The sequence below is a fragment of the Gekko japonicus genome, unplaced genomic scaffold (assembly GCF_001447785.1).
Source record: "Gekko japonicus isolate JY-2015 unplaced genomic scaffold, Gekko_japonicus_V1.1 scaffold76, whole genome shotgun sequence".
NCBI lineage: Eukaryota > Metazoa > Chordata > Lepidosauria > Squamata > Gekkonidae > Gekko > Gekko japonicus.
The window spans coordinates 1225163-1242799 of NW_015166420.1; the positions used below are offsets into that span (position 1 = coordinate 1225163).

The 17637-nt window shown below is 49.0% G+C and overlaps 1 protein-coding gene across 1 annotated transcript in view; it reads left to right on the forward strand.

Annotated features, from left to right (window-relative positions):
- Nucleotides 1–17637, forward strand: part of AGRN (agrin) — a 377914-nt gene that overhangs the window by 328808 nt on the left and 31469 nt on the right. The window contains exons 19-26 of the mRNA XM_015411659.1: nucleotides 1571–1945; nucleotides 3044–3178; nucleotides 7382–7509; nucleotides 8233–8347; nucleotides 10119–10238; nucleotides 12315–12659; nucleotides 14113–14305; nucleotides 16155–16370. Coding sequence (XP_015267145.1) covers nucleotides 1571–1945; nucleotides 3044–3178; nucleotides 7382–7509; nucleotides 8233–8347; nucleotides 10119–10238; nucleotides 12315–12659; nucleotides 14113–14305; nucleotides 16155–16370 — 1627 coding nt within the window. The remainder of the gene's footprint in view (nucleotides 1–1570; nucleotides 1946–3043; nucleotides 3179–7381; nucleotides 7510–8232; nucleotides 8348–10118; nucleotides 10239–12314; nucleotides 12660–14112; nucleotides 14306–16154; nucleotides 16371–17637) is intronic.

Consider the following 17637-nt stretch of genomic DNA (forward strand, 5'->3'; position numbering starts at 1 on the left):
TAAATCTGGGTCTCCCTATTCCTTGCCCAGCACTGTAACTACTATATCACACTGGATTATGTGCCTGAATTAGTTCTGTGAAATCACACGCCCACACTAGTACTGTGGAAAAAGGAGATTTGGATTTTGAGATGGGGATATCCCTGTGAAATCCTGGGATAAAATTCCCTCAGACCAATAAAACCTGAAAATCCTGAAGTAACTCTGAGGGAATTCTCTCTCAGGATTTCAGCATGTGGGCATCCTCTTTTCAAAATCTACACCTATCTTTTAACAAATGGACACTTTGATGTTAAAACACACTATTTGAGTTTCAAAAACCATTTTTGACGCAGGGCCAGGGAAGGGAAGGAGGAAGGCACCCCTTGGGGTCTTGCAGTACCAAAGGTGAACTCATGGCCTGGCCTCTGTAATTGTCAAGAGTCAGGTTTCAGGCTTGTTGTGAAGCAGAAGAGAGCAAATGTGTGTTCTTTCAAGCCCGGATTCCTGATGAGGAAGACTAAAATGCCTATTGATTTCCGTGTGTGATTTGCAAGCCAATCTGCTGTATTAAAGTTGAGCTGGAATAAAATTGGCAGGGGAGAGCGGGGGGTCTCTCAGATTTCAAAGGAGCTTTAGAAGCTCACATATTGCAAACCAGCCAAAGACCCTTTTTTTTGTCAATCATCCCTGCTGGTAACGCTGATGAAACTCTGGTTCCTCTCGGGGGGGTGTCTTTATAAATTTTAAACTGTATATTTTTAAAAATAAAAAAGTGTTGACAGATGCTTCCCTCTATCGCAGTTTTAAGGATAGAGAACCATACATGTTTCTCCCTGTCCTATGTTATCCTCACAACAACCCTGTGAGGTAGGCTGGGGCTAAGAGAGTGGCTGGGTCGAAATCATCCAACAAGCCTCATGGGAGATTTGAACCCCAGTTTGGTGTAGTGGTTAGGAACACGGACTCTAATCTGGGAGAACCGGGTTTGATTCCCCACTCCTCCACATGCAGCTGCTGGTGTGACCTTGGGTCAATTACAAGTTCTTTCAGAGCTGTTCTCTCAAGGGCAGTTCTTGAAAGAGCTCTCTCAGCCCCACCTCCCTCACAGGGTGTCTTTTGTGGGGAGGGGAAGGGAAAGGAGATTGTAAGCCGCTCTGAGACTCCCTTGGGTAGTGAAGGGCAAGGTATAAATCTAATCTCCTCCTCCTCCTCCTTCTTCTTCCTCTTCTTCTTCATAGTTTAACATTTGAACTACCATACTACACCAACTTCCTATAAATAGCTACTAAGTAGTATACCAAAATACATGCATCTCATTTATCATTTTTAATAACTTCCCAAATGTCTGGGGCCCAAAGCACAGCAGACTTGGGAGAGAGTTCCAAAACTGAAGTGTCTCCCTAGAGAAAGTCCTGACTCTGGTGCATCCACAGAACGGGGCCTCTGAAGCTGATCTTAATAGTCGGCAGGTTCATATGTAAAAAGTTGACCCTTCAAATACCCCTGTCTCCGACAGTTCGGGGTTTTTAAGATGATAACCGGCACTTTTTCGGCCTACTTCGGCCTCTCACAGTTGCTTCTCTTCCAGAATCCATCACAGTCGTGAGCCACACCACCTCACCGACAACCACACGCCCCCTGGACTCCCTTCTCCCCCCACCTCCTCGGACTACCCCCCTCACCTTCGAGACAGCCAGGACGGCGGCCAGCTCCCGGCACTTCGAAGTCAAGGCTTCCCCTCAGAGCCACCCAGTCACGAGGAGAACAACCACCGCTCGCCCGGCCACCACTGCTTGGACGCCACACGGTGTCCGTCGGACCACCATCCGCCCCCTCTCTACGGCTCCCGTCGTCCCAGTCACCACCCAGCCAGCGTTTGTCGAATCCGGCAGCGCAGAAGGCAGCGGGGACCAAGAAATTGGCATCAGCGGAGATCAAGAAGCTAGTGGGGCAGGTTCCACTGGTGAGCAAATGTCAAGTTTATTCTTGACGGCGTTTCTCGGGTGTGCTTCTGTGGTTCGTTCTGGGCAGAGAGAAATGTTTTTTCCTGAGGTAAAACTGAAGGCTCCTTTTGACTCTTGCACTCTTAACCCAGTAAGCCAGGGGTCCCGGGCACAACGGTACCCGCTGACACTTTTTCTGATGCCTGCCCGAGCGTTCTGAGAAAGTGGGTGGGGCCGGGTGGAGCTTTTGAACAGCAGGGCTTCTGATTGGTTGCACAGATGTTTAAAAATGTTACTTTGGCAGCAGCTGCCACCACACCACAGCTACCCTTCACTGCATGACTGTGTATTGAAGAAAACATTTTAAAACAGGATTCATTTTAAAAGGCCCTGACATTCCTGTGGCAGCCATTTTGTGGCTGGCCGTGTCTCCTGAAACAGCCATTTTGCACTTGCGCCCACCACCCTGTGCCAGAATTCCAAAGGTGCCCGCAGGCTCAAAAAGGTTAGCAACACAGGCAATAAGCCTTTCTTTTAGCTTTTGTAAGGGCCAAAGCACGTTTCCACATGAGAGCCAGCTTGGTGTAGTGATGTAGGAGCACGGATTCTAAACTGGGAGAACCGGGTTTGATTCCCCACTCCTCCACATGCAGCTGCTGGTGTGACCTTGGGTCAGTCACAAGTTCTTTCAGAGCTGTTCTCTTAGGAGCAGTTCTCAGAAGAGCTCTCTCCGCTCCACCTACCTCACAGGGTGTCTGTTGTGGGAAGGGGAAGGGAATGGGTAGTGAAGAGTGGGGTATAAACCCAATCTCTTCTCTTCTTCTTCCCTTCACATGGGTACCCATTTCACATCCTAGCTGCCAGTTCACAAATTTAAGTTTCTAGTCCACATGGCTACAGAGGAAAGACTGAATGATCTTCTCATGCAGTCTGCCGGTTCTTTCCATGGCTGTTACATGGATCCTGTTGTGCAATAATCTGACTCGGGGAAATCCCAGACTGGATGTGGTAGAGTTTTAAAATGGATTTGAGAATACAAGGAACTGGTGTTTTCCTCGCTCCCCGGGGGTCACGGAAGAATTGCAGCATGACACCTTTTCCTTCCTGTTGCCGCACAGGGGACCAGGAGATGGACGAGACGGAGGTCACGGGCATTCCAACGATAGAGAGAGCCACTTGCTATAACACCCCATTGGGGTGCTGCTCCGACGGCAAGACAGCCGCTGCCGACGCAGAGGGAAGCAACTGCCCAGGTGGATCTGCTTTCTCGTTTTTATAACACCTCTGGGTGCGCCGGAAGTGCTTTCGCGACCCGGCCTAGGGACGTATTCGAACTGGTTTCCAGCCCATTTAACACTCAGGCACGCCTAAACAGTGTTCCCTCTAAGCTGAGTTAGTGTGAGCTAGCGCACAGTTCTTTAGCCTCCGGCTCACACATTTTTGTCTTAGCTCGGGAAAGAGGGCTCCAGAGCAAACTAATTGATGCAGCAGCCCAATCGCTTGCTGACAACTTTAATGCCAGTGGCTCACAAAGTAGAATTTTTGCTCACGAGACTCCACAGCTTAGAGGGGACATTGCGTCCTAACCCAGGAACTCTGGGGGCCGTAGCTTCGCATGAGGGGCACAGACTCCTCGCAAAGGATCTGCATGAAACCCACAGAGAGAGGAAGCAGTCGGCGGCTTGCAGCCCTGAGCATCTCATTCCTGGCTGTGTGCTTATCAGAGCAACAGCCAGAATGGAGAATCTCTTCTACCACCGTCTCTCTGTGCAACTCTGCTGTTTGCCTGTTCTCTTTTTAAATTAGATATTTATCCCCCCCCCCCTTCCTCCAGAGGGGTCAAGGTGGCATAACCTCTTCCTTTACCCTCACAACAGTCCTAGGAGGTAGGTTAGGCTTGAAAATAGCAACTGGTCCCAGATCACTCCACGGCCGTTAAGGCCGTGGAGTGATCTGGGACCAGTTGCTATTTCCAGATGAGTTCCTGTTTTCAGATAGCTGACTGAGGATTTGAGAGAGGTCTCCCAGACCCACTGTGCGTGCTGTCTCTCCTAGCGTGAAGGGTTGGAACACTTTCCCTATGAGGAAAGGTTAAAGCGCTTAGGGCTCTTTAGCTTGGAGAAAAGACGACTGAGGGGTGACATGATCGAGGTTTATAAGATTATGCATGGGAAAGAGCAGGTAAAGAAAGAGGTACTTTTCTCCCTTTCTCACAATACAAGAACTCGTGGGCACTCCATGAAACTGCAGAGCGGTCGGGTTAGAACGGATAAAAGGAAGTACTTCTTCACCCAAAGAGTGATTAACACATGGAATTCACTGCCACAGGAAGTGGTGGGAGCTACAAGCATGGACGGCTTCAAAAGGGAATTAGATAAGCATATGGAGCAGAGGTCCATCAGTGGCTATTAGCCACAAGGTATAGCTAGGGGCTCTGGGGCAAGTGATGCTCTGTCTTCTTGGTGCTTGGGGGGGGTCAACAGTGGGAGGGCTTCTAATGTCCTGGCCCCACTGGTGGACCTCCTGATGGCACTGGTATTTCTGGCCACTGTGTGACACAGAGTGTTGGACTGGATGGGCCGTTGGCCTGATCCAACATTGGCGTCTCTTATGTTCTTATGTTCTTATGTTCTTAAGGCTACCCTCCAGCACAAAGAGCACCCATTGAGGTTTTGCTCTCTAAATCGGTTTCAGATCTGGCGCTGAGCACCCTCAACTGAGGAACCAGAGGGATCGTAGTTCCGTAACAGGATCCAACTCTGCAGTTCCAAGGTCTGCCTGGGCCAGTCAGTGTTGGCGAAGTCTGTTCCAGTCTAGTTTTAATTGACATTATGCAGACGCGCAGAGGGAATTTCATATCTGTGTGTGATATTCAGACTTCCTTGTGTCCCTGGCTGACCTTCAACTTACAACATCTTCTGGGTGTGGAACATGGGTCACTGGGGGTGGGTGGGGGGATAGTTGTGACTTTCCTGCATTGTGCAGGGGGTTGCACTAAATGACCCTGGAGGCAGGGCTATTTTGGGGCAGGAACGCGCAGGAACGGAGTTCCGGCTGGCTCCTGAGCTGGTCACACCCGGCAGGAACTCATTAGCATAATAGGCCACACCCAACAGCAGAAACTCATTAGGACTGGCTACATTAGGGGTGTGTGGCCTAACATGCAAAGGAGTTCCTGCTACAAAAAAGGCCCTGGGCTTTGACAACAAACAAGGTAAACAGAATAAGAAGCAAAAGGTGGGTGTGGCTGGATGAGCACACTTCTGGTAACATGGGGGTGTGGCCTAATGTGTTAATGAGCTGTGCTGTCAGGGTGTGGCCTATTATGCTAATGAGTTCCTGCTGTTGGGTGTGGCCTATTATGCTAACGAGTTCCTGCTGGGCTTTTTCTAGAAAAAGAGCCCTGCCTGGAGGTACCTTCCAACTCTGTGATTCTAACACACAGTTTCTGGGTAGGGCTATTTCTCCCCCGCCCCGTTTTTCCTTCCTTTCCGCCTTCTTGTATCTGCTTCTTCCTTGACTCCTCGGCTACCCTGACTCTCCACCTCACTGGCCCACCTGGACCACCTTATTTTAATGGTAAATCTCAGTGGCTTTGAAGGACCCCCCCCCCTGCTCCCTACCCCTCACAGTGATATCAATAGAAAAAAAATCTTTCCCAGGTTTGGGTCATTCCGTAGGCCATTTAAACCCAGTTGAACTGAACCTCTCAGTTCAGAGGTTCCCCTCAATGCCTACTTTTAAAAAGAAATGGGTTGGAAGTCATGAAAATATCTCTGAACATATGTGGCGTGTCACTGCTGAAAAGACACGGCCTGTCCTCCCATCTACCCACGCAGCATCAACCAGCTGTCTTGCACAACCAGGTAGGGAAGGGCTGTGGCTCATTGGCAGAGCATCGGCTTGGCATGCAGAAGGGCCCAGGTTCAATCCCCGGCATCGCCAGCGAAAAGAATCAGGTAGGAGGTGATGTGAAATAGCTCCGCCTGAGACCCTGGAGAGCCGCTGCCAGTCTAAGCAGACAATACTGACTTTTTAAAAAAAAGATTTAAAGATTTTTATTGTTTGTAGACAAAAGGTTAACAGTAAAAGCGAGAACAGTGTAAAATTATGCTTAAATACACACATCTTAACATATGTAAATTTTGCACATTTTCAAGTAATCATGTTCAGAACTGCTTCTTTTTAGAGCTTTGGACAACTTACATTGTAACAAATCTCAAAACTTGTTGTTGTCCGGTATCTAATATATATAAAATAAAATAATAATGATAATGATAAAAGTATAATGTTAAAACATATATACAGTGAAGTAGCTAAACAAGGAAAATAAATAATAATAATAACGGTGCAACATACATTTGAAAAACACACTACAGGAATTAAGGATAATGTTACCATATTTGTGTAAAGAAGATATGTATTCATGAGCCTTCGGTTCAATAGGGAAAAAAACCCTTGTTAAATCCACTTTGAGGGACTGGTGATCTGATTTGGCACAAGCCAGCTTCATGTCACGCCAGTTAACAGACTCCTGCCAACGAGTTTATAGAAACTGAAGATTTCTCTCTTGGGAACGTGGAAGGCCCACTTGGCACACAAGGGCACACCACAGCCCTATGAAGAGCACTCTGGGCACAGAGCAGGGAGGGGGAGGTAGCTGAATTTCCTGCATTGTGCAGGGAGTTGGACTAGATGATCCTTGGGGTTGGACTACATGACCCTTGGAGTCCCTTCCCCCTCGGTATTTCTATGGTACGTGGACATTTCCCCTGGGGAATTTTTTAAAATGTATGCGGAGCTCCGTTAACATTAAGTCTCCTGTTGCCTGCACTTGGGACATGACCTTTCCTACCCGCTGCCTCTGCTCTCCCTTCCCAGAATTCTTTCCTCCTTGTTCTTGTGTCTTCTGGGGGGGGGGGGACTGTAGTGGAGAAGCGGTAGCCATTTCCCCCTCCTTCTCACATTCCCTTTCCTCTGGCCGGGGGAGGGGGTGGCCTTCCGATTTTGCATGCCAGCATCCGAGCCTTTTGTATTCAACCTGTTTCCGACTTGGAGCTAACCGTCTTTCTCTTGTTACTCAGCCGGTCCAGGAAGGCCACCGTCCAAGGTGGATCTTGGAGGAAGCCGTATGGTAAACCCTGCCCGTTCTAAAGCCCGGGCGCTTCACCCTATCAACCCGCCACGTTTTGGCATTTTCAGAACGCTAACCTTCCATGGCACTTCCCTGACACATCCGAACTAACCCCAAACTCTGGCACTTATCTACATGCCGCCGCCATCTTCCCGCTTCTTTTCCCCTGCCAAGGGACTGAACACTCTGTTTTGGTTGTTTTTGCTATGAAAATGCAAGGGGGAAAAAACCCTTTATTTCCTCTGGACTCCCTTCTCTGACTCGTTCAGAAAGAACTTTTCTTCCCAGATTGATCTTTTCTTGGCTTTTCCCCTTCTTGCAGCAACCAAAGTATTCCAGGGAATTCTCATATTGGAAGAAGTGGAAGGCCAAGAGCTCTTCTACACGCCGGAGATGGCCGACCCCAAATCGGAACTCTTCGGGGAGACTGCCAGGAGCATTGAAAGCGCGGTGAGCACCGGTGCAACAGTGCAGGAGATGCGGGCACCTTAAACATTGCCCTGATGATTAGGGTTGCCAAAGAGAGCCCAAAATGGGTAATAGGTCAGCATACACTTCAGGTGGGTAGCCGGTCCGCAGTAGCAGAGCAAGATTTGAACCCAGTACCACCTTAAAGACCAATGAGATTTCTGGGGGTGTCAGCTGATGTGGCGTGATGTGGTCCGTGGGGTCGCGAAGAGTCAGACTCGACCGTGCGGCTGAACGACAACAACAACAGAGCTTTCCAGAGTCAGAGTTTGTGCCTCTTTTTGTCGAGAGCAGTGTTCCCTCTAAGCTGAGTTAGTGTGAGCTAGCTCACAGTTATTTAGCCTCCAGCTCACACATTTTTGTCTTAGCTCAGGAAGGAGGGCTCCAGAGCAAGCTAATTTATGCAGTAGGCAAATTGCTCACTCACAACTTTAATGCCAGTAGCTCACAAAGCAGAATTTTTGCTCACAAGACTCCACAGCTTAGAGGGAGCATTGGTCAAGGGGGCAGAAAAGACTGTCCTGCCGCCCCCTTTGGCTGAGCATCTCTCCTCTTGGAATGCTTTCCTGAAGCAACTGCTCATACCAGTTGGTCTGCTTCCGGGCAGATCCGGAGCGGTAGAGGAAGCTGTGGAAATCCACCATAAAAGTACTCCTTTAAACCTTTTTTCCCTTTATGCGTTCTCTCCCCCCTCCTGGATCTCAGCTGGATGAGCTCTTCCGCAATTCTGACGTCAAGAAGGACTTCAAGAGCATCCGGGTGCGAGATCTGGGCCAGAGCAATGCAGTGCGCATCATCGTCGAATCCCACTTCGACCCAGGTGAGCCATCCCCTCCCCCTACGCCAAACTCCATTGTGGGCAGAACGGTCTGGACTGACCCAAACAGCTGCTCTCTGCTTCCTCCCGTTCTGGGACATTTCATCAAGGCTGTGTGTATGGTCACAGTTCCACAGAAACTCAGAAAACCCACAGATGGTGCTGCGGAGTCCTGGATTCTGCTTCCTGAAAAACCATAGCAAGTTCCTAGCCCCTATGATTGCAACAAAATAAATCTTCATAGAAGCATAGAGTTGGAAGGGGCCCTAGAGGCCATCTAGTCCAACCCTCTGCCCAATGCAGGCCCAGCCTAGAGCCTCCCTGACAAGTGTTTGTCCAGCTGCTGCTTAAAACTGCCAGTGAGAGGGAGCTCACCACCTCCTTCGAGGCAGCCGATTCCAGCTGCTGCACAAGCCTTCCTGTAAAAAAGCTGTTCCTAATATCCAGCCGCTGCCTTCCCGCCCTTAATTTAAACCCACGATTGCGAGTCCTGTCCTCTGCTGAAAGTATGTGAGCAGTTCTTTCTAAATCTCACACATCAAAAGGGCATCTTAACAAACCAAATTAGCGGAATGGGTGTAAGTCGTAAAATGGTACTTTTCTTGATGCTCGATCCTAGATTCTGACTGCAACAACATTTTCACATTAGCGACTGGTGAGGAGGTTAATGATACAAGCATAATCCCAGAAGCTCATGTTAGCAAAGATAAAAAATGTATTCTGCTGCTGGCTGTAGAAAGGGGGGTGGGGAATTGGGGGAAGGGGGGGATTCTAGGACTGCCGGTGACCAGTGTTCCCTCTAAGCTGAGTAAGTGTGAGCTAGCTCACAGTTCTTTAGCCTCCGGCTCACACATTTTTGTCTTAGCTCAGGAATGATGGCTCCAGAGCAAAGTAATTTATGCAGTAGCCAAATTGCTCGCTCACAACTTCAATGCTAGTAGCTCAGAAAGTAGAATTTTTGCTCACAAGTCTCCACAGCTTAGAAGGAACATTGCCGGTGACCCCTGATCAGGTAAATATGATTTGCTTTGACGTGTTGTTTTGGATGGGGTGCGTCTGAGGAAATCTTTTCCCCGGGGAGGCCCCCTGGCACGGTCTGCAACTCTCCAGGCTCTCGGGCAAAGAGGGGACTTCCCAGTCCTGCTGCCTGGGTATCCTTTGAACCCAGGTGACCTTGGGCCGTTCACCGTCTCTCGGCCTAGCCTACCTTACAGGGCTGTTGTGAAGGTGGAACCGGGGAAGGGAGAGCCATGTATCTTGCCCTGAGCTCCTTAGAGGGAAGGGAGAGGGAAACTGTGCAAGGCAGATAGATGGGCCACCCAGGAAGTTTCTTGGCCTGAGCAGGGGTTTGAGCCCGGGCCTCCCTAGCCCACTTCACCTTTACGCCATGCCTATCCGTGCCATTGAATCAGCTGGTGAGGCCCAGACAGGGCGAAAACGCTGATTGCAAAAAAGGCCCGCTGCAAGCCCCCAGGTTCCTACAAGATGCAAGCCCCTAAGGCCCTCTTACCCCCCTCTCCCATTTTCTTAATAAAAACCAGCCCTTCCTCTCCAGGTAGGTCTTTTATTCTTCAAAATGTAGCAGGCATGGCAGAAGAAAGGACCGCAGGTGGAACGGGGTTCGTCTTGGATTTGCAATTGTTGTTCTTTCCCGCCCCTGTATGAGATGGGGGATGAAAGGGGTTGATTCTCGGGGAGGGCGTGAAAAGCGGGAAGACAGTTCTGAGCTTCCGCAGCCTCATTCTCACCATTCCTCCCTCCCTCCCTTTTGCAGCCACCTCCTACACAGCCGCCGACATCCAGAGGGCCCTTCTGAAGCAGATCAAAGCCTCCAAGAAGAAGACCATCTTAGTGAAAAAGCCGCAGCAGGAGAACATCCGATTCATGGACTTCGGTGCGCCTTCCCTCATGTGCTTCTTCCTTCTTCCCCCATTCTGCCTCGGCTGTACTTTTTCCCCCTTTTCTTGTTTTCTTCTGCCCATCAAAGGAGGACTCTGCCTGGCTCCCAGCCAGTCTGGAGCCTTTCAAAAACCTCTCCTTTGCGGCATTTTCCCTTCCCTCCTTCCCGAGCTCGAGAGCGCTTATGAAGAGACAGTGATGTTTCCATTTGTAAGCAAGGCAAGTTTCCGTTCCATCGAGGAGTGGTCTGGGGAGGTTCTGCTTTCTCAGGACTTTGCCGCTACCCCCATTTGTTTCGGACAGGTTGAGGGAAGCACGCTGTGCATCACTGAAAATGGTGTCAGCGGTGTCACCCTCTTGGTCTGCAGTAGATCAGTGAGATTCGAATCCAGGAGCAATTCGGAGACCAACGGGGTTTTTGGGGTATCTAACAAAGGGAGCTTGGACCCTCCAGAGCTGAGACACTGGAAATATGGGTGGGTGGGTGTGGGTGTGTTTTTGTTTTTTGTATTTTTCGTATGTGCATGAATGTTTGTGGGTGTGCGTGCACCTGGAAGTCGTGGCGACCTCTGCTGACTGACCCCTACTGGGGGCCTGGAGGCTGAATAAGGTGGCTGGATAAAGCCTGCCCCCACCTCCCGACTGCTGGTATTCCTTGGGGGTCTCCCATCCAGGTACTTGCCAGAGTTGACCCTGCTTCGCTTCCGAGATCTGACGAGACCGGGCTTGCCTGGGCCTATCCAAATCAGGGCGAAATCTTGTTGGTTTTTAAGGTGCTGCTGGATTCGAATCTAGTTATTCACTCTATACCAGTGTTCCCCAAATTTTTGACTTCCGGCTGGGTCTCAGATGGATAGCACCCCACCGAGCCTGTTCCCCTGTCACATTTGATGGCTGTCTTGTGAAGCTGCCGAACACTGAGATGAGCCATCAGTCCATCTAGTCTGGTATTGCTTCCTTGGGCTCTGTTGGGTCTCTGGCAGAGAAAGCTCTTTCCCAAAATCAATTTTTGACCAGATTTAACTAGGGATTCCTAGTTAACCCTCCTGTGCTTAGTTTTGCAGGGTCGCCACATTGTTCTGCGGTAGAACAGCTGGATTTGAATCCAGAAGCACCTTGGGAGACCGGCAAGATTTTCAGAGTAGATAAGATTTTGAGAGTCAGCGCTCCCTTTGAATCTTGAACGCTTATGCAGAGGTGTCAAACTCGTTTGTTACGAAGGCCAGATCTGACATAAAAATGTCAGTTTGTCAGGCCAGCCATGTGTATCATAAAATGTAATGCCAGGTACCGTAGATATAAACTTCATAAAGGACACAGTCAAATTCAATTAACGATGCAATTTTTTTTACTCAAAATACAAACATGCTTAAAACATTAACACTCTTATAGTATTTCCCCACAGTATCTCCCTGTCCCCCGCCTTTCCACTTCCACTGCCTGTTACGCATTAGCACTGGGACAGTATGCAGGGACATAATGCACAGCCTCTGTCATCTGGCAGTAAAGATAATCAGTTGCTCGTGGGCCGTTTAAGAGCCCTGTGTGGGCCAGTCCCAGCCCACAGACCATTTGCTGAACAACTCTAACAGCTAGCATGAAAACCTTGTTGGTCTCCAAATTGCTGCTGGACCTGAATCTACTTGTTCCCCTGCGCTTAGTTTGCAAGAAGGATCTGTCACGTAAGCTGGAAGCACACAGTTTTTGGCTGTGACGATGTTCACAGATAGAGGGTGTTTGGAGTTATTAGTGGTCAGGTTATTAGTGGTCCAGGAAGTTTCAAACTCAGATGTCTGCAGGTTCAGACCTGCAAACCTCCCACTGCCCCAACAGCATCACTATTCCCAGTATGCATTAAGCACCCCCCCAAAAAAAATCAAAGACAGCATGAGAGAATTGTAGGTTTCCTTCCTTTACCTTGTCAAGGTTAAAGTAACTCACCAAGAGTGCCTTGCCTTGAATGCCTGTCCCATACCTCCTGGAATGGCGCTACTTTGGGTGTGCCTCCAGTGGTCAGGAGTTCCACAGTTGCAATCCAGCCGCCGGAAACTCCCTTTTTCGTTTCTCCTAGACTGGATCCCCCAGCTGTTCACCACCACCACCACTACCACAACAGCCACCACCATGGCCCTGCCCGCTGCCACCACCCGCCGGTTCACCACCACTGCAGCCCCCCAGGCGCTCTACCCAGGGAGGCCCACCAGTAAACCCCCCGGGGCAGCCACCACCAGGAGACCGGTCTTCACCATGCCAGCCACAACTGCCAGGAAGAAGCCCACGCGCCCGTCCCCCACGAAGAAGCCGGCCCGGCCTTGCGACTCTCACCCTTGCCTGCATGGCGGCTCCTGCGAGGACGACGGCCAGGACTTCACCTGCAGTTGCCCAGCTGGGAAGGGGGGAGCGGTTTGCGAAAAATGTAAGTGCTTGCCAGCAGTGTTCCCTCTAAAGTTGTGAGTGAGCGATTGGGCTACTGCATAAATTAGTCTGCTCTGGAGCCCTCCATCCTGAGCGAGGACAAAAATGTGTGAGCCAGAGGCTAAAAAACTGTGGGCTAGCTCATACTAACTCAGCTTAATGCCAGTAGCTCACAAAGTAGAATTTTTGCTCACAAGACTCCAGAGCTTAGAGGGAACATTGCCTGCCGGAGCTGAAAATGTCCCGTTATTGGATGAACGTCGCAGGCGCAATTGAAGCAGGCACTTTGTGCTAGGAGGGGCCTTTGCCTGTGCAGTGCGACACCATGACCGTTTGTAAACAGATGGGCAAACAGGAGAGGACAGGAACCTTCTGGCTCAGTTTTCGAAAGATCAAATGGTTATTTTGCCTGCAAGACAGCTGTTTCAGAAACAGCTTATGCCACAACATGATAAAGGAAGCGGAATCTCCCGGGGGTCGAGGGCTTCCCTCTTGGGTCCAGTGTTCCCTCTAAGCTGAGGTAGTGTGAGCTAGCTCACAGTTTTTTAGCCTCCAGCTCACACATTTTTGTCTCAGCTCAGGAAGGAGGGCTCCAGAGCAAATGTATGCAGTAGCCAATTCACTCGCTCACTTTAATGCCAGTAACTTACGAAGTAGAATTTTTGCTTCCAAGACTCCCAACAGCTTAGAGGGAGCCTTGCTTGGGTCCCCAACGTGGTACCTGATACCTTTTCTGGTGCCCACCAAGTGGTTTTAGACAGTGGGCAGGGCCGGGTGGAGCTTTTGCCTAGGAAGGCTTCTGATTGGCCATTGAAGATTTGATTGGCTGTGCAGATTTTTTTTTAAGGTTGCTTTGGGAACAGCTGCCACCACAGTACTGTGTAACTGAAGATAAGTTGTGGGAGCCATTTGTGGCTGGCTCCTGTAGCAAACATTTGGGGCAGCCATTTTGTGGATGCGCCCCACCATGCTGTGTCAGAAACCAGAGGTACCCTCAGGTTCAAAACGGTTGGGGACCCCCGTGTTTACAGATTTGTCCATGATAAGCTACAGCTCATTGAGAGCCAGTTTGGCGTAGAGGTTAAGTGGGAGTTTGATTCCCCACTCCTCCACTTGCACCTGCTGGATGACCTTGGGCAAGCCATCATTCTGGCAGAGCTGTCATCTCAAGGACAGTTCTGGAAAGAGCTCTCTCGGCCCCACCTACCTCATGGGTTGTCTGTTGTGGGGAGGGGAAGGGAAAGGAGTTTGTAAGCCCCTCTGAGACTCCGAGTGAAGAGCGGGGTATAAATCCAATCTCCTCCTTCTTCTGAAAACTCTCAGTTTTATAGGAAGGGGCTACATCTCGTATGAGCGTTTTCTCTTTCCTTGCTCCCTTTCTCCACCCCTGCCCCCATTTTTTTAAATGTCTCTTCTCATTGTGAATATTTGCCTCTCTGCCCCATCCTCAACAGCCATCCGATACTTCATCCCTAGTTTTGGTGGGAAATCTTACTTGGCCTTCAAAATGATGAAGGCCTACCACACGGTGCGCATCGCCATGGAGTTCCGGGCCTCCGACCTCAGCGGGCTGCTCTTGTACAACGGACAGAACCGCGGCAAGGATTTCATCTCCCTGGCTCTGGTGAACGGCTTTGTGGAGCTCAGGTGAGCGTCGCTGTTGGCTTCTTGGCCCGTAGGAAGGTCAGTCGTGGGAGAAACAGCTGCCGGGGCTCAGGAGATTTGTCCACGAGCTTCTCTTTCCTCTGATGGTCAGTTGGTCCCAGAATCCATCAGCGGATCTGATGCTGAGGGACATTTCCGCTAATTTGTACAGCAAACTGTTGTGCTTGCTAATTAGCGTGGTGTATTGCAGGTCTTTTTGTTTGGTTATTAGAAAATTACAAAAACTATACAGTGTGCACTCACAATTAAGTTCGCACCAACATTAACACCTCTTGTTCAAAGCTCTCTAAAGGATTGATTTTGTTCCAGAATTGAACAAAGGTTGCCAATGTTGTATAGCTATTTCTTCTGAGTGTAATTTCCCATCTCACTGATGGGTCTGCGATTTGGTCATTATTGTCATACTCTGAACTCTGCATTAATCAATTCCCAGTCATGTCTTTTGCTTCCAAGGCAAAGCCAACAAAATTCAGGCAGTGACCAACAGATTTCCCTGCTTTTCCCACAAAGACAACATGTAACTAACTTGTACATGTGCCCCAGAGGTACAACGCGGGACTGTAAGGAACTGAATAGTCAGCTATTTATTGATTTTATTTATTTAAAACATTTTGATCCCATATTTCCTTTCAAAAGAGTTCTCTGGAGTGGTTTGCAAGGAGAAATGTTTCAGAATAAGAGCAAAGTATATGCTGGCAAAACAACAGAGAGCCAGTTTGGTGTAGTAGTTCGGAGTGCAGACTCTAATCTGGGAGAACCGGTTTTCATTCCCCACTCCTCCACATGCAGCTGCTGGTGTGACCCTGGGTCAATCACAAGTTCTCTCAGAGCTGTTCTCTCAAGGGCAGTCCTGGAAAGAGCTCTCTCAGTCCCACCTACCTCACAGGGTGTCTGTTGTGGAGAGGGGAAGGGAAAGGAGGTTGTAAGCCTCTCTGAGACTCCTTCAGGTAGTGAAGGGCGGGGTTTAAATCCAATCTCTTCTTCCTCTTCTAGTCCATCTAGTCCAACCCCCTGCTCAATGCAGAGTCAGCCTAAAGCATCCCAGACGAGCGTTCATCCAGCCGCTACTTGAAGACCACCCATGAGGGGGAGCTCACCACCTCCCTAGCCAACCAAAAGTTTTCCTAATATCCAGCTGGTGTCTTTCCACCTGTAATTTAAACCCATTATTTTGAGTCCTGTCCTCGGCAGCCAACAGGAACAGCTTCGTGTGTCGTCGTCCCCCCCCCAACTTCGTCCAGACTGAACATCCTCAAGTCCCTCAGAAGAAACTGAACAGCCCGTGCCTTTGTTTCCTCTCATGCTTATTAAGCTCGAAGCTCTCTTTTACCTCCGCTTGCAACAGTCAAGAATCTCGGAATAAGGCTCTGTTTTCCCCAACATAGTGGCAGTTTGATCCTCAGAGGTCTTTCTTTTTTTAAGAGGGATGTCAGTCTCTGGACAACATTGAGATGGGGAAAGGCCAGGCGTCAGACCATGGAGAGAAGGATTTAGCCATGTGTCTTCCGGAGACTGCTTCATCCCTGCCTTAGATTTTACTGTGCTTCCGACTGTGTGGCCTTGATGATCAGGAGCGGTGTGGCTGTTCTTGGGAAGGAGCATTCCCAAGACGGGGATGGGGGGGGGTAATACTTCTGGCTTGGAGACCGAGCAGTCTAATTCCAGCTTCCTAGGATGTTGTAAACATTGGCAGAAATGGACACAGAGAAGCAACACGAGTAACTTTAACCTTGAAAAAACCACTACCACCAATGAGCTTTGCTTGTTTTTTGTGCATTTCAATAGAACCGTCAACATTCTCTCTTTTTTTACCACTCTCTCTTCCATCCAGGTTCAACACCGGTTCCGGGACTGGTGTGATTACTAGCAGAGTGCCCATTGAGCCCGGCAGGTGGCACCAACTCGTGGTGAACCGGAACCGACGAAATGGCATGCTGTCCGTTGACGGGGAGCCGCACGTGAACGGGGAGAGCCCCAGTGGTACCGACGGGCTGAACCTCGACACTGACCTCTTTGTCGGAGGGGCACCAGAAGACCAGATCACTGTGTGAGTAATAAATGGGGGCATACCTTTTCTGGCTAGTGCATCCTGAAACCTGTGTGATAGATGGCTGAGGAAAATCTACTTTTGCCTCTTTGGAGAAAGGCAAACTGAAACAGACGGGAAACACAGTGTAAGAGCTAAATACACCACTGTGTAAAAAGGTTTTGCCAAACATCAGATAAATCTTGTTGCACCGTTCAATAAATGTATGTTATATTTAAAAAAGGCTTGTTTATTACTTCTTGAAAATGGCAGCTAATCAGCTCAGTAAATATACAAGCAATGTTGCAGCCAACCATCAACCAACCGTATAATATGAAAACTTCATAGAAAACGCAGCTCCGCAGCAATTATATATCTAGCCTTGAAGTCCGACAATCTCGGCTCCGCTGTGCAACTCTGCAGCGAGAGACCCGGCAAACTTGGCAACGGGAAAAGCCACCCAAAGTCCCTCGTTTCGGCTGCAGCCTTTATCACAAGCCAAAACGCGTCTTCAGATAACAGGAGAAAAACTTCACAAAAGTTGGCATAAAACTTTTTGTAAATTTTAAAGCACGTATCACGTTGTTAATGTTCAACCATTGGACAGCAGCCCTTCAAGGTTTAATTACTGGCAAGCGGATGCGTATAATTGCTGCTGAGCTGATTAGCTACTTTTTCTGTGAAGTTTTCATATTATAATGGTTGGTTGATGGTTGGTTGCAACATCGTTTGTACATTTACTGAGCTAATTAGCCGCCATCTTCAAGAAGTAATAAACAAATCTTTTTTATATAACGTACATTCTTTGGAGAGAGGGATGGTAACTGGCTTGCTCTTTCGGGCTTCTCTCTCTGGCTGAGGGCAGAACACTGATCCTGCAAAGCCAGAAGTCAGAGTTGTGGGTAGCTGACAGAACAAAGTTCGACTCCAGCAACACTTTAAAGACCTTCACTGTTGCTCCCTAGAGCAGGGGTGTCGAACTCTTTTGTTACGAGGGCCGGATCTGACATAAATGAGACCTTGTTGGGCCGGGCCATGTGTGTGTCATAAAATGTAATGCCAGGGAGCGGAGATATAAACTTTATAAAGGCCACAAACATAAAGGGGTGGGGTTTTTTTTACATAAAATAAAAACATGCTTAAAACATTGGCAGTCTTGCAATATTTTGTTTATTTAACAGTGTCTGATAACTGACACCTCTTGCTCTGAATTATTGCATCAAATGGCTGTGCTGTTGCAATATTTTTATTATAATCTATTTATTAGATTTTTAGACAAACAGACGGG